Source organism: Colossoma macropomum, unplaced genomic scaffold (genome assembly GCF_904425465.1).
Source record: "Colossoma macropomum unplaced genomic scaffold, Colossoma_macropomum, whole genome shotgun sequence".
NCBI lineage: Eukaryota > Metazoa > Chordata > Actinopteri > Characiformes > Serrasalmidae > Colossoma > Colossoma macropomum.
In genome coordinates this window covers 8,606,775-8,623,061 of record NW_023494802.1, presented here as the reverse complement: position 1 = coordinate 8,623,061, position 16,287 = coordinate 8,606,775, and the positions used below count along the sequence as shown (strand labels likewise).

General features: G+C 42.2%; 1 protein-coding gene across 11 annotated transcripts in view; it reads left to right on the top strand.

Moving 5' to 3' along the window:
* Window positions 1-16,287, top strand: part of casz1 (castor zinc finger 1) — a 230,770-nt gene that overhangs the window by 170,122 nt on the left and 44,361 nt on the right. The window contains exon 1 of one of the 11 annotated variants that reach the window (XM_036591370.1): window positions 2,611-2,861. The exons of 9 other annotated variants lie outside the window; for them this stretch is intronic. In XM_036591370.1, the coding sequence (XP_036447263.1) occupies window positions 2,783-2,861 (79 nt within the window). In that variant the 5' untranslated portion in view covers window positions 2,611-2,782. Of the gene's footprint in view, window positions 1-2,610; window positions 2,862-16,287 lie in introns of those variants that run through there. One more of the 11 variants, XM_036591374.1, reaches the window with a different exon arrangement.

Sequence of the window (16,287 nt, the reverse complement as noted above, 5' to 3'; positions counted from 1 at the left end):
AAAACAAATATTGAACAAATAATACAAATACATAGGCCATGTCTGTGTGTCAGAGGAGCCCTCTAAACCAGTTGTGTTAGATTCACTGACTGTGTTGTGCATTATATGAATGATGTGTTGAAAGTGTACTGAGAGCACAAGAATTCCTGTATTACACACATACATGTGTTTTTAAACATTGTCAGAACTTGGGGTAATACATATGTCCCATGTGTATTATATACATGGATTTAATGGTTTCTCATAATAAGTTTCTCATATATATATATATATATATATACATATATATATATATATATATATATATATGTGTGTGTGTGTGTGTGTGTGTGTGTGTATGTAGTAAGGACATGCCCATATATTTAAATAAATATTTTTAAGGGCATATTATGTAGGGGTACCTATATGTAATTATATGTTCCATATGTATTAAATATTGCCACTGTTGGAGTAAAACCTTGTATCTGCAAAATCGTAACTTAATAAAAAAGTAATTTTAGAGAATATATATATATATATATACTTCTTATAACTCCATATAACTTCTTATATGTAAGAAGTTTCTAAGTCTAACCCCAAACAACCCTATCCTTAACCTCAGTAACCACAGAGGAGTGGTTTTGCACTTTCATTTTTAAAAACTGAAGATTTTACAAAGCTTACACAACAGTTTATAAAGTCAGGGCCCCATTTTTCTCTTGTTTTCCTGAATAGTTAGTAAAAAAAAAGATAAAACACACACACACACAAACACACACACACAGCTCATCCTCTCATTTGAGCAGGACAGCCGGTCTCTGCTCTCATTCTACATTATTTCCACCGGACAGGCACACCTAGTATTTGATGAATAATAGTTTTTCAGCTCACCCTTGAAACCTTCCACTTACAGTAATGTGCAGTTTGGGGCGGTCCAGCTCATGATATTAATTTGAGGCTTAGTCTCAAATTCTTCTGTCTGAGCAAGCCGTCTAGGATAGAGAGAGAAAGCTGTCATCAGCGGGTGCGGGGGTGCGGCCAGGCTTCAGCAAGGGCCGGCCACTTGCTCAAGCGTTAATATTGCAATGTGAAAAGTGGCCCACAAGTAGGAGAGAAACTTGAAATTCCCCGCTGAAGAATAGCCCAGAGCCTTCGAATCTGGCAGCCTTGTGTCAATGACTCTGATGAAGTTCTTTTTCTCTCTTTCTTTTCTTTTCCCCTATTTTTTCTGTTTTTTACCCCCAAATCAATGACTGGAGGACAGCAAAGGAGCATTGTGGAGTGAGAGGCTGAAATGTGAGAGCAGGCGTCTGTCTGTTTTCAGTGTAGTGAGTGAGGAGTTTGCAGCATGTGTTATCAGTGTCAACAGCAGCCATGGCTCTCTCTCCCTGTCTCTCTCTCTCTCTCTCTCTCTCTCTCTCTCTCTTTTCTCTAGTTCAGTTCAAAATAGCTTTATTGACATGACTGCATTGAAAGCTGTGTTGCCAAAGCACAGTAAAGTTAACTGTTTAGAGCTGAATATATTTAGTATGAGTAACAGCACTCAAAAAATTAATAACAACATTAATAATAACAATGATAACAACACTAATAATATATATATATATATATATATATATATATATATATATATATATATATATGTGTGTATATATGTATGTGTATATATATATATATATATATATATATATAGTATATATATATACATATACATATATATATATATATATATATATATATATATATAAAATATATATAATTTATATAATTTTAGTAGAGGTCACTGAGGTTAGAGGAAGAACTTATTGTTCCTCTGGCAATGACGTTACATTTTGTGCAGTGAGAGATGCTGTATGCTTTTCTCAAAGAGTAATGTGTGATTTTTCTTTTATTGTGTCAATAGTGGTAATTTTGTTATGCTTTGCTTTTATTTAGCAATCATAAATTTGTTAGGTTTAATATATTAGTGCAAACTTTTGTGGGTTTTACTTTTATATAGTATACCAAAATTTGGTGGGTCCTACATTTGGTGGGTTTTACTTTTATAAAGTAGTCTAAAATTTAGTGGGTTTTACTTTTATGTAGTAGATCTAGATTTAGAAGGTTGTACTTTTATATAATGGTCCAAAATTTGATGACTTTTACTTTTATAATAGATCAAAATTTGATGACTTTTACTTCTAAATAATAGTTAAAAATCTGTCATATTTTACTTTGAGATTTAAAAATTTGGCAGATGATACTTTAAAATACTACTTTGAGATTTAGCATGAGGGTTTTCCTCTCTCTCTCTCTCTCTCTCTCTCTCTCTCTCTCTCTCTCTCTCTCTCTCTCTCTGTTTGTCCAAGCCGCTCGCCCCGGCCCTTGACTGCCACTCGTTCATTGACTCTGTGTAACTCAATCTGAGAGGCTGGAGCCCAGTGGAGCGGACCGGCCTGCCCTGTTCTCATCCAGCTCCGGCAGCCACGCGCTCCGGCCGCACGAGAGCAGCTTAAGTGGCCTCTCTCTCTCTCTCCCTCTCTCTCTCACTCTCTCTCTCTCTCTGGCTCTTTTTCTCTCTCTCCTGGGCCTGCTTTTTTCCATAGCGGCTTGTGGAGAGCGGAGGGTGGTGAAGGACCCCTACTGGTAAAGTGGGTAAACACGCGCAGCCCTGACATCTGTGCTGCATACACGAAAGAGAGAGAGAGAGAGGGAGTGAGAGAGAGAGAGAGGGGGAGAGCGAGAGAGGGAGAGGGAGAGGGAGAGAGAGGGCGAGTGCAGCCTGCCTAGCTGTGGTGGAGGCGTGTGGGGAGACAGGGGAAAAATGCCTTGCTTTGTGGAGAGAATTCCTTCAGAGCGCCAGGGAGAGGTGAGAGAGAGAGAGGAGGGCCAGCTCCTGCCAGGTAAGACTCGCGGCAGGCAACACACACACACAAACATACACAAACACACACACACGCTGAGGTGCTGGATGGGTGTTAGAGAGTATGATGTCAGAGGCAGCGGGACCAGTTCCACTGCAGGCCGTCCCACTGATACGGCCAATATCTGACTATACAGCCTTCTGCAATACAATAGGTGGTAAATTATTTTATTGTGAGTAAGAGAAAACTTTTTGAATGATTTTTTGTCGTACACTTTACCTTGCATATATTCCACAGGTGTAGCATATAAGCAATAATTCTTCGATAAACGAATAGTTCTTGAGAATTAATCATTTTTTTATGTCTAATCTCCCGCAGTTTCTCTGTGTTGGTTTTGGATTAGCCGTTGTGTACTTTTTCTCTCAAATTGTTGTGTTTAATTACTACCCAGGCCCATGAGAAAGGATGGCACAGAGAATTCCTCAGCTAGCTGACATGTGGTGTTATTTGCCCAGCTAAGCAACCCTCCTGCTAGCACTGGGTGAGCTTTCACCCGGCTTGTTTAGATACAGATGTTCTGAAGATGCTTTGTCAATTTGAGGATTTTGCAGGGTGTGGAGGAACACGCCACTGCAGCTTTTGGCTCGGATGTCTCCTGTTTCTGGCTTAATCCAGACCAGCTCTCAATTAGGCTTTCCCTTTTGTTAAATAAATACAGTGTCGCTGAAACTAAACACACATTTGCATCAGGCCCTCTAAAGTTTCAGCATGGAGGATAGAAGAGCAGGCCATAAAGGGCCTAGAGTGGGCCTGAATGGAGAGGCCAAAGAACGAGAGAGACTTGCTGATGAAGAAGAAGAGAGTGGAGGGGAGTTTGTTTCTTTTTTTCCACCTCTTGTTGATTTGTTTCTGTAACCAACGGAATTGAGCCCTCAGTGAAAGCTGAGGTCAGAATTGAATTTGGTTTATGATTCTGTAGTGATCTGGCAAAGGTTCCATAGATCATCCCAGGGGATTGTTTGTGTGTGCAGGTGCATGTACATAAGTGTGTTTGTGTTTCCGTCTGTGCACACACTTGTGAGAGGCTTTAAAAAAAGCGTCACCATATTATGTTTTTTTAAATAGAGGACACTTGGGGGCAGGAAGGTGGCACAAGGCAGACTGTAGAAAGCACATGTCGACATGAAAGCAAAGCCAAATCCTGGACAGTTTAGAAGGCAGTTTAAAAACTGCGCCCTGCGGGACACATTTTTTGGTCTCACTTTATTTACATAGTCCACTGTAGTCCCCTATAGATTATCTTCAGATGTTCAAATTGTTAACAAACTATCTGTTGAAACTATGCTCATTCTAAACAGTGCTTTGGTTAGGATTTGGACCAGGGCTAGGGCTAGGACCAGGGCTAGGACCAGGGTGAGGGTTGGGTATAGGTTTTGGCTTGAGGTTAAGGTTAGGGTTGGGATTAGAGCAGGTTTAGAGTTGAAGAAAAATATAGTCAGTTTAGTAGATATTTAGATGAATGTAACTTGAAAGTAAATTAAGTATCTACAAGGCATCTACAATGGGCTATTCAAGTAAAGTGTTATACATTTTTTAGATCCCAAAAAGAGGACATGTCTTAGAAAAAGAGGACGTGTGGTCACCCTGGACTTTACTAAGCAGATATTTCCCCTGTTTTCACTCTGAGCACTGGGAGATTGATGACTGAATTGTGGAGTACATGTTAACAGTAACTGCTGATTTATTGAGACACTTAGGGTAAGTGAGGCTTGCCCTGACTCAGAAGGGAAGAAAAAGATATAGGCCTTTTAACTTAATGCAGAAATAGAGCCTTTTTAAGGAATAATTGTGATTACTGGCCAGGGGTGGGGAGGAGTGGAAAGGAGGATAAGAGCTACAGGAGAGGAGAAGCGTGGGGGTCAGGAGTCTGTGCATTTTACTGGAATCTACTTTGAATTTAATTGCAAGTTTCTGGCACAATTTTGAGGTGCTGGGTTAGTACAAATCTCTTGAGTTGAAATAACACTTCAACAAGTGTAGCTTTTTGCAGGCATTTGAGGAAGATCCCTCTGAAATGGCGTGTAATTTTAGAGGAATCAGCCTCTTTCCTCCTTTAGCTCCCACATCCCCTGAGAATGTTTGCCTTGAGAGTTATTCAGCAACATTCAAATACAGTTTAAAGATTCATGTGCCTTGAATTTGATATCCCTCCATCTCTATATGTGTTTTCTTCTGCGCACGGAATAAGGAATAGCGCTTCCCTTCAGAAGAGGAATGATCTTTTTTTTAACCACCTTTTAGACTGAGTGAAATGTTTCCCCGGTTCGCCCAGGGACGACTTTATTTCTTAGCAGGGATTTAACACTCACTCAGTCCCCCCATAAATACAAGCTTCCCCAGCAGCCCAGGAGCCATAACTCATCCTCTAACTCTCTGGCTAACTAAACTCATATTGCAGAGAGAAGCTTTGTTTGTCTTTGTTTCTGTTCAGTCAGACCCTAAAGATTACTCTCTCAGCTACTCTGAAACCACTTGCTCAACTACTTGCCTGGTCTGAAGGACATGAACTCAGTGTCTTCTTTTCAGCCACTTGTTTTGAGTTGGGAACTAGGCCTTTGACAGCTGGGCCCCTGTCATTGAATGAACAAGTGGCTAGTGGCACCTGTTGAGACCTAGGCCCTTCTTACCACAGCGCAGTAACACTCGTCTTGTGGCAAGAGGTATGAGCATGTTCATCGCCTACTCACTTTCTACAGTGCAGCCTTGTGGCAATGCAAATTCATTCATAGCCGAAAGCATTACACTTATCGATCAGGGTGGCAGGAAGGCAGAATATTAGCATAGCCCATGCCACAAATCAAGCACTTTTGTAGTGTAGCAGCCACTTTTAGTGCAAGTAGTATATTCACACTAGAAATGCAACAGGATATAGAGTACGGTTACCTGGATGATGTAGTAGAACCACAGAAAAATGACACATGGAGTGTTTGCACTCAGCAGACGTATGCTGCCGTTTGTCGCAGAAGTGGCCTGTAAGAAGTGTTGCAGTTTGAAATTTTCAAACTTCATTCACTATAGTAGATCACCGATGCATATTAGGAGGGCTAATATTTTTGATTGCAAAATTGGCCGGTTCTTGCACCATGTCTATCAAAGCACATTTCAATACGTGAGACACTGAAATTTGTCATTTCTGTTTATTGCAAAACATTCGTCTTTAATTTGTGATGATACTACCCTACAAAAATCCTCTGATTGGCCATGATCCGCCTGCAGCTACCTTTCTGTTCTCCTAGCCAGGCTTGAAGCCCTCTGAAGTCTAATTCCCCTCTTATCCCATTCCTGGAGCCTTGCATGTTGCTACATTTGCTTAAAAAGGCAAGGCGCTGGGAGAAATTTTAGTCAGGTAGTTTATCCTCTCTCCTCTTCTGTTCCATCCGTCCTCTTGTCTGTTTGATCATGTCGTCCTCCCCACTACTGAGTGTTCGCCACATGAGAACGGCGGGAAAAGAGGTGCCTTTGAAAAAGACGACATGCCAGAAAATGTGCAGCAGCAGGCCTTCACCTTGCATAAAGACGCCATGCAAATGAGGCTCAAACAAAAGTGTTTATTGCTACTTCTGATAAACCACCGTTGGTGTGCAGAGCTTTCCATCCTCTGTTACCCGTTACAGTAAAGTGCCATATTAATTTATTGAAGTTTAGGGGCTGCAGATCTGGGGCTTAGCCACCAGGGGGCCTTGTGAGCATGGCAGTTGGAATAATAGTTGAATAGTTAAATAGTTAAAATGCGATAGAGAGAGTTATCCATTTAGATTATCCACAGTTTTTGAGAAGTTTCATTTTACCCTGCATCTTATGACTTGCACGTAGCTAGACATTAGCAAGCTATTAGTCAACTTAAGCCTATGTTTATTTTAATTTTCCTTTTTTTTACTTTAGCCTAAATTTACCTCTTGACAGTACTAAAATACGAAAGCAGTTGTCATAAGCAGAAAGTTACATTTAAACAACTTTGAGCGACAGTTAATTTTAGGTTGTTTCATTACAATGTACATCAGTGCCCCCTGAAAATCAGCATCTCTCAATTTTCAGTGAAACGGATGTGGTAAAACCCCAAGATAGAGTTAGCCCAGGGATCCACAATGCCTTAACTCTTAGAAAGTGAGGGTTAATACTTGGTATTATTATGTTTTTCTATACTATTTTAAATGTAGTTGCGTTATTACTGGTTATCTAAACTGAAAGTTTAGAATCCACACTTCTCTGCTTGTTCCAGTGAGCTACGAGCAAGAGATAATTTTGAATTATACCATGCTTTTGTTAGCACTGGTGATAACTGTGACTCCTGAGATTTAATACGGTCCCGGCTTCTGGCTGCATTGTTTGTTGAGGATGACTCCCTGGGTGCAGTCTGATGGTGTGGATGTACACAGCCTGACTGAAAGCCTCCACGCTTGTGTTGTTATTGGGCTTGAGGAGGCCATAAGCTGATCAGCAGGAGCGGAGTGGTGCAAGCCTTGGCTGGTGCCAGGCTCTGGGTTTGGCTTCAGCTCGGAGGATTGATGTCTGGGAAGCAGCGGGGGCCCCACTGTACCTTTATTACACATCGGCTGGGTACCAAACTAATTTGATAAAGCGCCACTTAATACAGCACACGCACGCGCTGCTACCGCGGCCTGGCACGGCGACAAGTGTGTCACGCCGGACTGGCAAAAGACTGGCACCATGCTTCAGCCGTGGAGGAGAGAGAGAGAAAGAGAGCGAGCAGGAAAACGAGGATGTGCAGAGAGTTTAGGCAAGAAAGCAAGGGAAGATGAGGGCAGATGACAGACGTAAAGAAGCCGGTGAGGTAGAAACAGAGAAACCCACTGAGAGGTTGCTTTGGTAATTACTAGCTCCGTGCCCAGGCAGTGGAGGCCAGTGAGTGTGTGTGTTTGCAGGCCCTGGTGCTCTGATAATGAAGGGTTAGTGTTGCAGTTCTGACAGTGTTAATCTCCCCATCGCTCTCTCGCCTGAAATTTACCCTGCTGGGCGAGAGAGAGCGGCAAGCCCACCTGACAGCAGAGTTTACCCACAGCCTGAGACCAGCTATACCCACACTCGCACACACTGGGATCAACCTTCAGCTTCCATCCTCATCTCTGAGACAAAAGAAACCGGAAAGAGAAAGAAGAAAGGAGAAGGAGGGATCGCACAGGGGGGAAACTTTTTCCTTTGCTTTTCTTCCCATGCCCTTTTTTAATCTCCTTCTTCCTCTCTACTTCTTATTTGAAGTTTATGAAGTACTGCTTAAGCAGACTGAGCTGTATGAATATGCATTGCGCCATATGGCTGCACTAGCGCTGGGACTAGGTGTGTCCAGAAGGTAGATCAGCATTGATGCATTATTCTCCCCCTCAAATCATCGTTCTGATGATGCAGGAAGGGCCTTCAGTATCGCTCTGGCTTAGTGGGCACACAGAGAGAGAGAGAGAGAGAGAGAGAGAGAGAGAGAGAGCAGGAGAGAAAGCGTAACAGCATGGGTGATTGTATTTTTAGAGTTCAGATGCTAACCCTGACACAGCCGTGATTAAAAGTGATATTTCTGACACATTAGGATGCGCACGGGAAGTAACCTTCTCCAAAGCCTTCATTATTAGATGCATGACAGACCTGAATATTTATAAAATAGGCTTTAATAATTAATAACAGCAATCTGCTACAGTAATTCATCAAATTTGCACTTCAACGGAGTATCCGTTTTCACTTTAAAATAATAATAAGGAGAATTCTAATGCCAACCAAATGCAAAATTGCAACCTGCCCATGTCTGGAGCTCATCATAAGCTTCAGTGCATTCATGTCATTTAGGTCAATGGAAAAGGCAGCGTTAATGATATTGTTCTTCTTGCAGTTTTTTGACACCAGCCCCACTGTCACTGAACATTTCTTTCTTTTTTGTGGCACCGATATCGTCTGCACAGACAAAAAAAAAGCTGTTGTGCTGTTTACTTGTTGTGTTGTTTCCGTTTAGGGTCTATTGCATCGATAAAATCAGGAAACCAGAATGTTTTAGTGTAGAATATACAAGAAGCTGTTGTGGTTTTATCAAAAGCAGATTCTTTGTTTGAGTCAGCCAGCAACACTTCCTTTTGTGTTCTCTGACCAAAATAGCACGCACTTTCAGTAAGCAGCTCTCTACCTCCTCAAGCTCGTGTTCTTTTTTAAAAAGAGCACTTATATCTCTCTGTCAAATACACGCCATGCAGTTTGTGTTCAACAAAACACTTACAAATACCTTTTTGAGACAGTTTTGAATTTTATTTTGACATGTGTAAGTGACAACAAATGTTGAATTTAAAGTGAGTTTGATATTTCTCTTTCTAGAAGTGGTAAAGTAGTCATCCAAGTACTTCCCCATAGTTTGATGTCATGACATTCAAGAGAGCATATAGTGAATAAACTCTCATTATGGACAAAGAACCCAACAAACCACTGTGCATTAGACATGGCCAGAGGCCACAGTAGTGGAAAGTACCCACATATATAAACATGTGCACACCATGCTCTCCACCGTTAACCTGTCATGCAGCATGCTATCTCGACGGCCTTCGAGATGGGATGTACAGGTTCTCCTAACGTCCACTGCCTCAGTCCCTTGTATTCGCAGGCCTAAAGCAAAACACAGCTATTAAACTTGGTAACAAATGAATAAAGATTTACACTTTGGCTAATGCATTGCTCCATGCCAAGCAGAGTTGGAGAAAGTTTTTGACTAACACCTTTCAACTGCAGCACATTTCAACTCCTCACTCTACTAACTACATAACTTGCATGTTAGTTTCATAGTAGTTGCTTAATATTTCATAGTAGTTACACAACAATAAATCTTAGGATTCTTAACTGAGTAATAAGCCCAGAGTTTAAGAGGTTAAACTGCAATGGTCCACATTGGCCCATACCTCAATTATTTACTCTCACAACTGTATAACTTTCATTTTAGTTTCATAGTAGTCCCAACTGTTCTAAAGAATGTGTTGAATAGTAAGTATGGGCCAACATTAAGGCAAGGGTGTTGTTAAAACAAAACCTTGTATTTTCAAAAAAACGATTTTAATCTGTCATTTTGCAAGATGTGTATTAGTCCATTCATCATGAAATATTGACTTAATGTAAACAGGCATTTTATTAAAATTTTGTATGATTTTGTTAAGACAGTGATGATAAGTCTTAAGGTTAATAAGAAAATATTTAGTGCAGTTTAAGAGGTTAAATTTACTGTATGTTGCTCTGTCCTCAGTTCTCTGAGAAGGAGGACACACTGAGGGTTTATAGAATCTTTAGTCTTTAGCCATGTACCTGATGCAGCAGACGTTTAGGGGACACCTGCGACTCATTCCTCTGTGCATAAAATGAGCAGAATGCAGGGAGGTGGGGGGGGGGTCAGAGAAAAAATGGCAAAGTCTGTGAAGCAGAGCAAATGTTTTAATGGTGGCCTGGGATCGATGTTGTCAGCGAAGGCTTCCTGTCTGGAAATGCAGTTTTTTTACTTAATGTCACCTCCTCCCCTTCGTCTGGAGGAGAGGGCACGGGGATCCGAGGCGGACGATAAAAACGCGGCCCAAATTTGAGGGGAATCGCTTAAAAAAAAAACGCACTGCGCACAGGGGATCTGAAAAACAAATTTGAGGAGTAACCTTGGAAATCAATTAAGCATTCTGCGCGGGCCGGAAACGTTTGCGAGGGAAAAGGGGGCCACCCTTTTTAATTTCTCCCCCCAGTTTCTCCGGAGACACGCTGCCCGTCAACTCGCGACTTACGCAGGACGCTTTGTTGTTCTGCCTTATTTAATTTTTTTAACGGCAAAGTGCCTTATAGGCTGTCAAAATGTCTTAAGAGTCTTGTTAAAGAAATGCCACAACTCATTTCGCCGTAATGGAATTCATATGCTGGGGAGAGGGGAGGGGGGATATGTCTAAACATCTAAACACGCTGCTTTTTAGGTTGGGCACTGGGGTTATCTGAGAGGGCTTGGCATGATTGATGTTATCTGGGGTGACAGTGCTTCATATCAAGGTTAACCTGATGCTAAGAAAGCAAAGGGACATAGAGAGAGAGAGAAAGAGAGAGAGAGAGGTTGAGTCTCAGAGAAAAGAGAGAGTGCTTGTCTCTTTTTTAAGGTGCATCTACAACCTTGGGTTTTTTTAACGAGGGAGGACCTAGTCTCTCTTCCTTTCTCTCCCTCTCTCACTCCCTCTCTGTCTCTCTCTCCCTCACACGGCAGGTGGAGGTTTCTGCACTCTTAATTGATAACTAATCGAGCGGCTTGTGCTGTGTTTCCCCCTGGAGGACGGGCCCTAATGGTGGCTTGGCTTACTCAGCAGTGTGGCTCCGGAACTGCTAAATTAAATATATCCCCACAGATAATGACTCTGAGTGACAGACTCTGGGCCGGGCGGCACCAGCAGCTTACCGACCCCTCTGCCACCGCGCCTCACTGTAGAGGAACTTCACCCCGCTCTCCATCCCCTCCTCCCCCCTCTGCAGTCTTCCCCAGACTCCCCCTCTCAATCACCCCCCACACCTCCTGCCTCCGCACTGAGCACAGCTCCTCGTGACAAAAATACAACTCAAGCAGTTAATCTGTGCAGATATCAGCTCAAGGGCCCTCAAGAGGCATTGGGGAGGCTCTCCCCAAGCGTCCTGGCCGTGCCCCGGTGCCAAACCCTGCTGCCAGCCACCCATCCCCACGCCCCCGGAGCTGCCAACTGGGCTAATTAACCTCCACCACCAGGGTCGCGCTCAATCCAGTTCCGGCTGAATCACTGCTAAGGTGATTGTATTTTAAAGGGCCCATATCGTCATGAATTAAATGGGTTTTACATGCTGTTATATTGTTAAAATAAAAAATAGTTATGATGTCACAGTGTACCTTTCATGTCCCATTCAGCATGGAAGCTAAGCTGCAAAAACAGCCTGTTTTGAGATGTCTCAACCTTTTGTACATTTGCATATGACCACACATTCAGCTTAGTCCCAGCCATTCACAGTGAAGTGATAAGGAGTGTTGTTGCTGCAGACAGTCTGCAGTTATTGAAGTGGAACTTGAACAGTACTAAGGTACAGTAACAAAAACAGCCTGTGTAATTCTAAGTGATCAACAAAGATTGGAAAATAGCTATGTAAAAATTAATTACGACACAACACCAAAGAAGCTTACAAACATAGTAAGTGTCTTTTGGGGGGAAAAATATTTTAAAAATTATTTAATTGAAATATTTAAAAAATATTTAAATAAAAAAATTGTCACTGCATTCTGCTAAGCAGAAGCCCCTGTTGCTCTGCTGAACAGTGCCCGGACAAGTTGAGTTGAAGCCTTAATTTAAAGCATTGTGCCAGCTGCCTGGCAGACCTGCTGTTCCATTTTAACAACTTTGTCTCCCAGTTGTGTCACATGCTTCCCAATCTTCATCTAAGATAAAAGTTTTGTGATGTAAAGTTTGTGCTCGTTGTATTAGCTCAGGGTCACTGACAGCCTTCACCTCGCCTGCTGTTACAGTCACTGAGCTTCTGCTTTTTTTTTAGATTATAAATACTTTGTCTTGTGATTAGCTTTTAGCCATGTATTTGTTCTTCGAATTGTGCTTTTGCTGCCTAATTGCACCCATAACAGCATATTTCCTTTTCCGTTTTGCACTTAAAAATATACACTGGCATTTTGTTTCCATTGTCCTGCACGCTGTGTGTCTGTGTGTGCCTTTGTTTCTTGGGGACTTGTTTGTTTGTGCTGGTCATGGTGGTCCCCGACTGGAGTATTGCACTTGGCTGAAGGCTCCTGTCTGAGAGAGAGAGAAAGAGAGAGGAGGAACAGAGAGACAGAGAAAAAGAGAGAGAGCATTTGTGAAAAGTCAGAGTGGGTCCCTCAAGGTCGGCCCAAAGACAGCACGCAACACGCAAGGTCATATTCTAGACTAAAAGCAGTAAGTGCTTTATTGATATAAAAACACACACACATACACTGCAGATGTGCAACCAACTGATTAATAATAAAACAGATTTGTGTGTGTGTGTGTGTTTGTCCATGTGTCCACAGTTTGTGACTTTAAATGTTTGTTGTCCAGGAGAAAAAGAGTTTGTTTTGTCTCTTTTTATTTTGAGCGTAATTGTTTTGTCTGTATGTGTATCCTCATACTAAAATTGATTCCTGCAGCAGAATCTAAAAAATCTATTAGAATCCATCCAATAAAACAGGACAGTGTGATGGAGTGGGTGTGCATGTGTGCAGGTTTTGAAACAGCACAAACAGTTTCAGCATTCTTCTACGGTGTAAGTTCACATTGTATTTGGGTCATAACCTCTCCATGCTAATGGCCCAACTGCATTCAGCACAGTGCCATTTTTTTTACCATTATGCGTTTTGCCTAATACCAAATACAATTCAGGTGGAAATGACACTCAGGAATCACTGTATCCTTTAATCCTTATCTTTGAGACTGTACTTCCTTGATTTTTTTTTTTTCTCTTTTTGACTCTTGTTTGCCGAGTTTCAGAACAACCAGCTAAACCAGCTGTGTGCATATGTATGTGCCATCTGCGCGGCTCCTAGGCTGCTTTCATGTGAAAGCAAAAGTAAATCCCAACAAACCTGTTTTTACACCAAAACCAGCGAAGAAATGAAAGGGGGAAAATCCATCTGTGCCCTCCTCTGGGGAAATTCCCCCCCCCAAAGAACACTCCCCCGCCCCATACCCCCAAAACTCCAGTTTCTCCCTCTGACTCCTCTTCCTTTAAAACGCAGTTGGCAATGGCATTGTTTTTAATCATCAGAACCCAGAAATTATTATTATCGCCTCTGACGCGGCAATTAAAACTTCAGGTCAGAAGCACAACGAGCGGTGATCAGCAGCGAAGCTGAGAAGTTTTAATTAGACGATCAGAACCATTAATGCACAAAAAAAAAGGTGTGCACTGGGAAATTAACGCGAACGTCTTAATCAGGGTTACCGACTCCGAAGAGGAGTCAAGTGAACAGAGAGCAAAAAACAAATCATTTCCGCACCACTGGGACAAAACTCAATTAAATATGCATGCAGAAAATGGAAATTTGGAGCATCAGCACAGAGTGTTGGAAAAAATACGGTGGAATCTGGAGACGAGGTCGTGGACCTGCTTATTGTTATTCTTGTGTAATAAAAATGAAAGAGGGGCCAGATGCAGGGGTCTGAGGATTGGGTCCATCAGTGGCTTTCCACTCAGCTTCCCTGGGCCCGCATTCACACCCTCCGAGGAGTGGGGGAAATGCACTCCGTCCTTCAAGCTGTAAATTCATTCATAAGATAAAAACATTAAGGAAAGCACTATTTTGGTGTGTTTTGGTGGTGAGGTGGATTATGCATACGCTTTATAGGGTAAACGCTTAGGGCTTTGGATCCACACCTCTTTGGAAAAAAGCAGACTAAAGAGTCCACCCAGGCACACTCTAGGAACCTGGCCTTGTCAATTAATCTGGCAAACAGGTTACGATCTTATAGTCTCGCTTTTAAAGGACAGAGAAAAAAGAGGGAAACTCTGACACAAGGCATGTTAAATAATGAAAAATAATCTGCCACTTATTTAGGCATTTCCCATGCCTATTTCATATTAATTGACTCACCATATTATGGAGGTTTTGTCCTTGTCAGTCAAGATATGTTGAAACTTGGAATGAATTCCCTTCGTTACCCCAGTGCGCCCTGCATGCCTCTTAAGCAAGTGGCTTCAGGATCAAGTTCTAGCTTTATGGATACATACCACATGTAGCTCAGCAGAAAACAAGAACACATTTCATATGCACACTCGTGTTGTGAAATACGCTCCAGTTAGTTTGTTTCCAGAGTATTCTGACTGCAGGTGATGAACGTGTATGTCATCTCCTAGCATTTCTGTCTGTCAGAGAGAGAGAGAGAGAGAAAGGAAGAGAGAGGGAAAGGACAGGACACGCCAATCTAAGCAGTCATTAACAGCCACTTCCCCACTCTGGCAGGCTGATTACAGTCAGCACACGTTCACACAAATAATGCACTTCCAACAGCATTATTAGGATTTGAAACACCACTTGATTGGGCATGATATCATTCTGGCACATAAACAGAAGCTCCGCATTAAACAAGAAGACGCGGAGAGCCTGGAGAGGCGCGACAGGCCGACTTCAGGAGAGCTTTGCTTTTATTTTTTTCCTTTCAGAGCTTTTTGTTTTTTTTTCCGGTCATTTTGCGCGTCCGCCACGTCAAAGTTCTGAGAAGAAGCAGGGCTTCTGAGGCCTTTGATGTGCATCTTGGGCCTCACAGATAAAAAGGAGGACCTCTCTCACTCTTATTGTCGAAATTGTTTAAAATAGTTTGAGCATTTTCGCAAAAGCTTTTCTCCTTATACAGTAACGGAATTACCGGGGGAGAGTTCAGGCCCTGCACTCTTTCCACGAAAATCTTGTCAGCCTTACAATAAACATCTCCGCTTAAGAAAAACAAGTTTGGTCTTAGTTATGATGATCTCTGCTGCTTCGTTTACGATTCAAGGTGGACAAGCATCTTCGAGTACCTCTGAGACTGAATTGCAGCATTTTCTCTTGTGCTCAGAAGAGCAGGTCAAGGCGTAGAATTAATAGGGCTTTGCTGCTTGTTACACCTATTTTTGCTAACGTGAATGCCGCTCCCCTGAGAGGTGGAAGGCCTCCCACAGGAGAGACTGTGCTTTCATCTACGTCCCCACTGATTTTATCACGCTGTACGCTATCATGCACACAAAAACGACTGGAGGTAAACAGCAGTGTTACCATAGCGATCCCCATTGTGGCAGAAAGCAGAGGCAATTCTGTTGGCAGGCGCGTATTTAAATCAGCAACTATGAGTGAGGCCTAGCCTGCTCTTTTTGAGCTCTCATTAATGTCTTAACCACTTTTATTTAATACCTCAGATCCTGACTTCAGACAAAGAACGCCTTTGAACATGCAAGTCTTTTGTGTTCGCCTCGAAATCCAGGCTTTAGAAAGCCAGAACATACTGTATCCATGGTGATTCTGTAGATTTGAATATTATCTCAAGAATCAATAGACACTGACCATGAGTGTGAGGTTGTTAGCAAAAAAAAAAATGCACATAAATTGTGTATAATGGAAAGAAATCACTTCTCAGGGGGTCATTTCCTACAAGGAAAAGCTAGATTGCAGTGTTCAGGAAATCAGTAGTTAAAGCATGAAATAGTGGCACAGTAAACAGAAAAATGACCTTTACTGTTACGCCCAAATGACCTCAATCTTCCTTCGGAGGTGTTCTGAAAAAATACTTCAGAATTTATGTCTTCCACTTCCTAATAGTTTTTCCAGCTGATTTTTGTTCTAAATTGCTATCCTCTACAGCGTGACCCCTTCACCCCAGCTCCCGTGATTGTCTGAAGGGTGAAAGTGTGCCGTTCGCTGGTGTTTGGATTCGAGCAGTGTGTGGTAGCA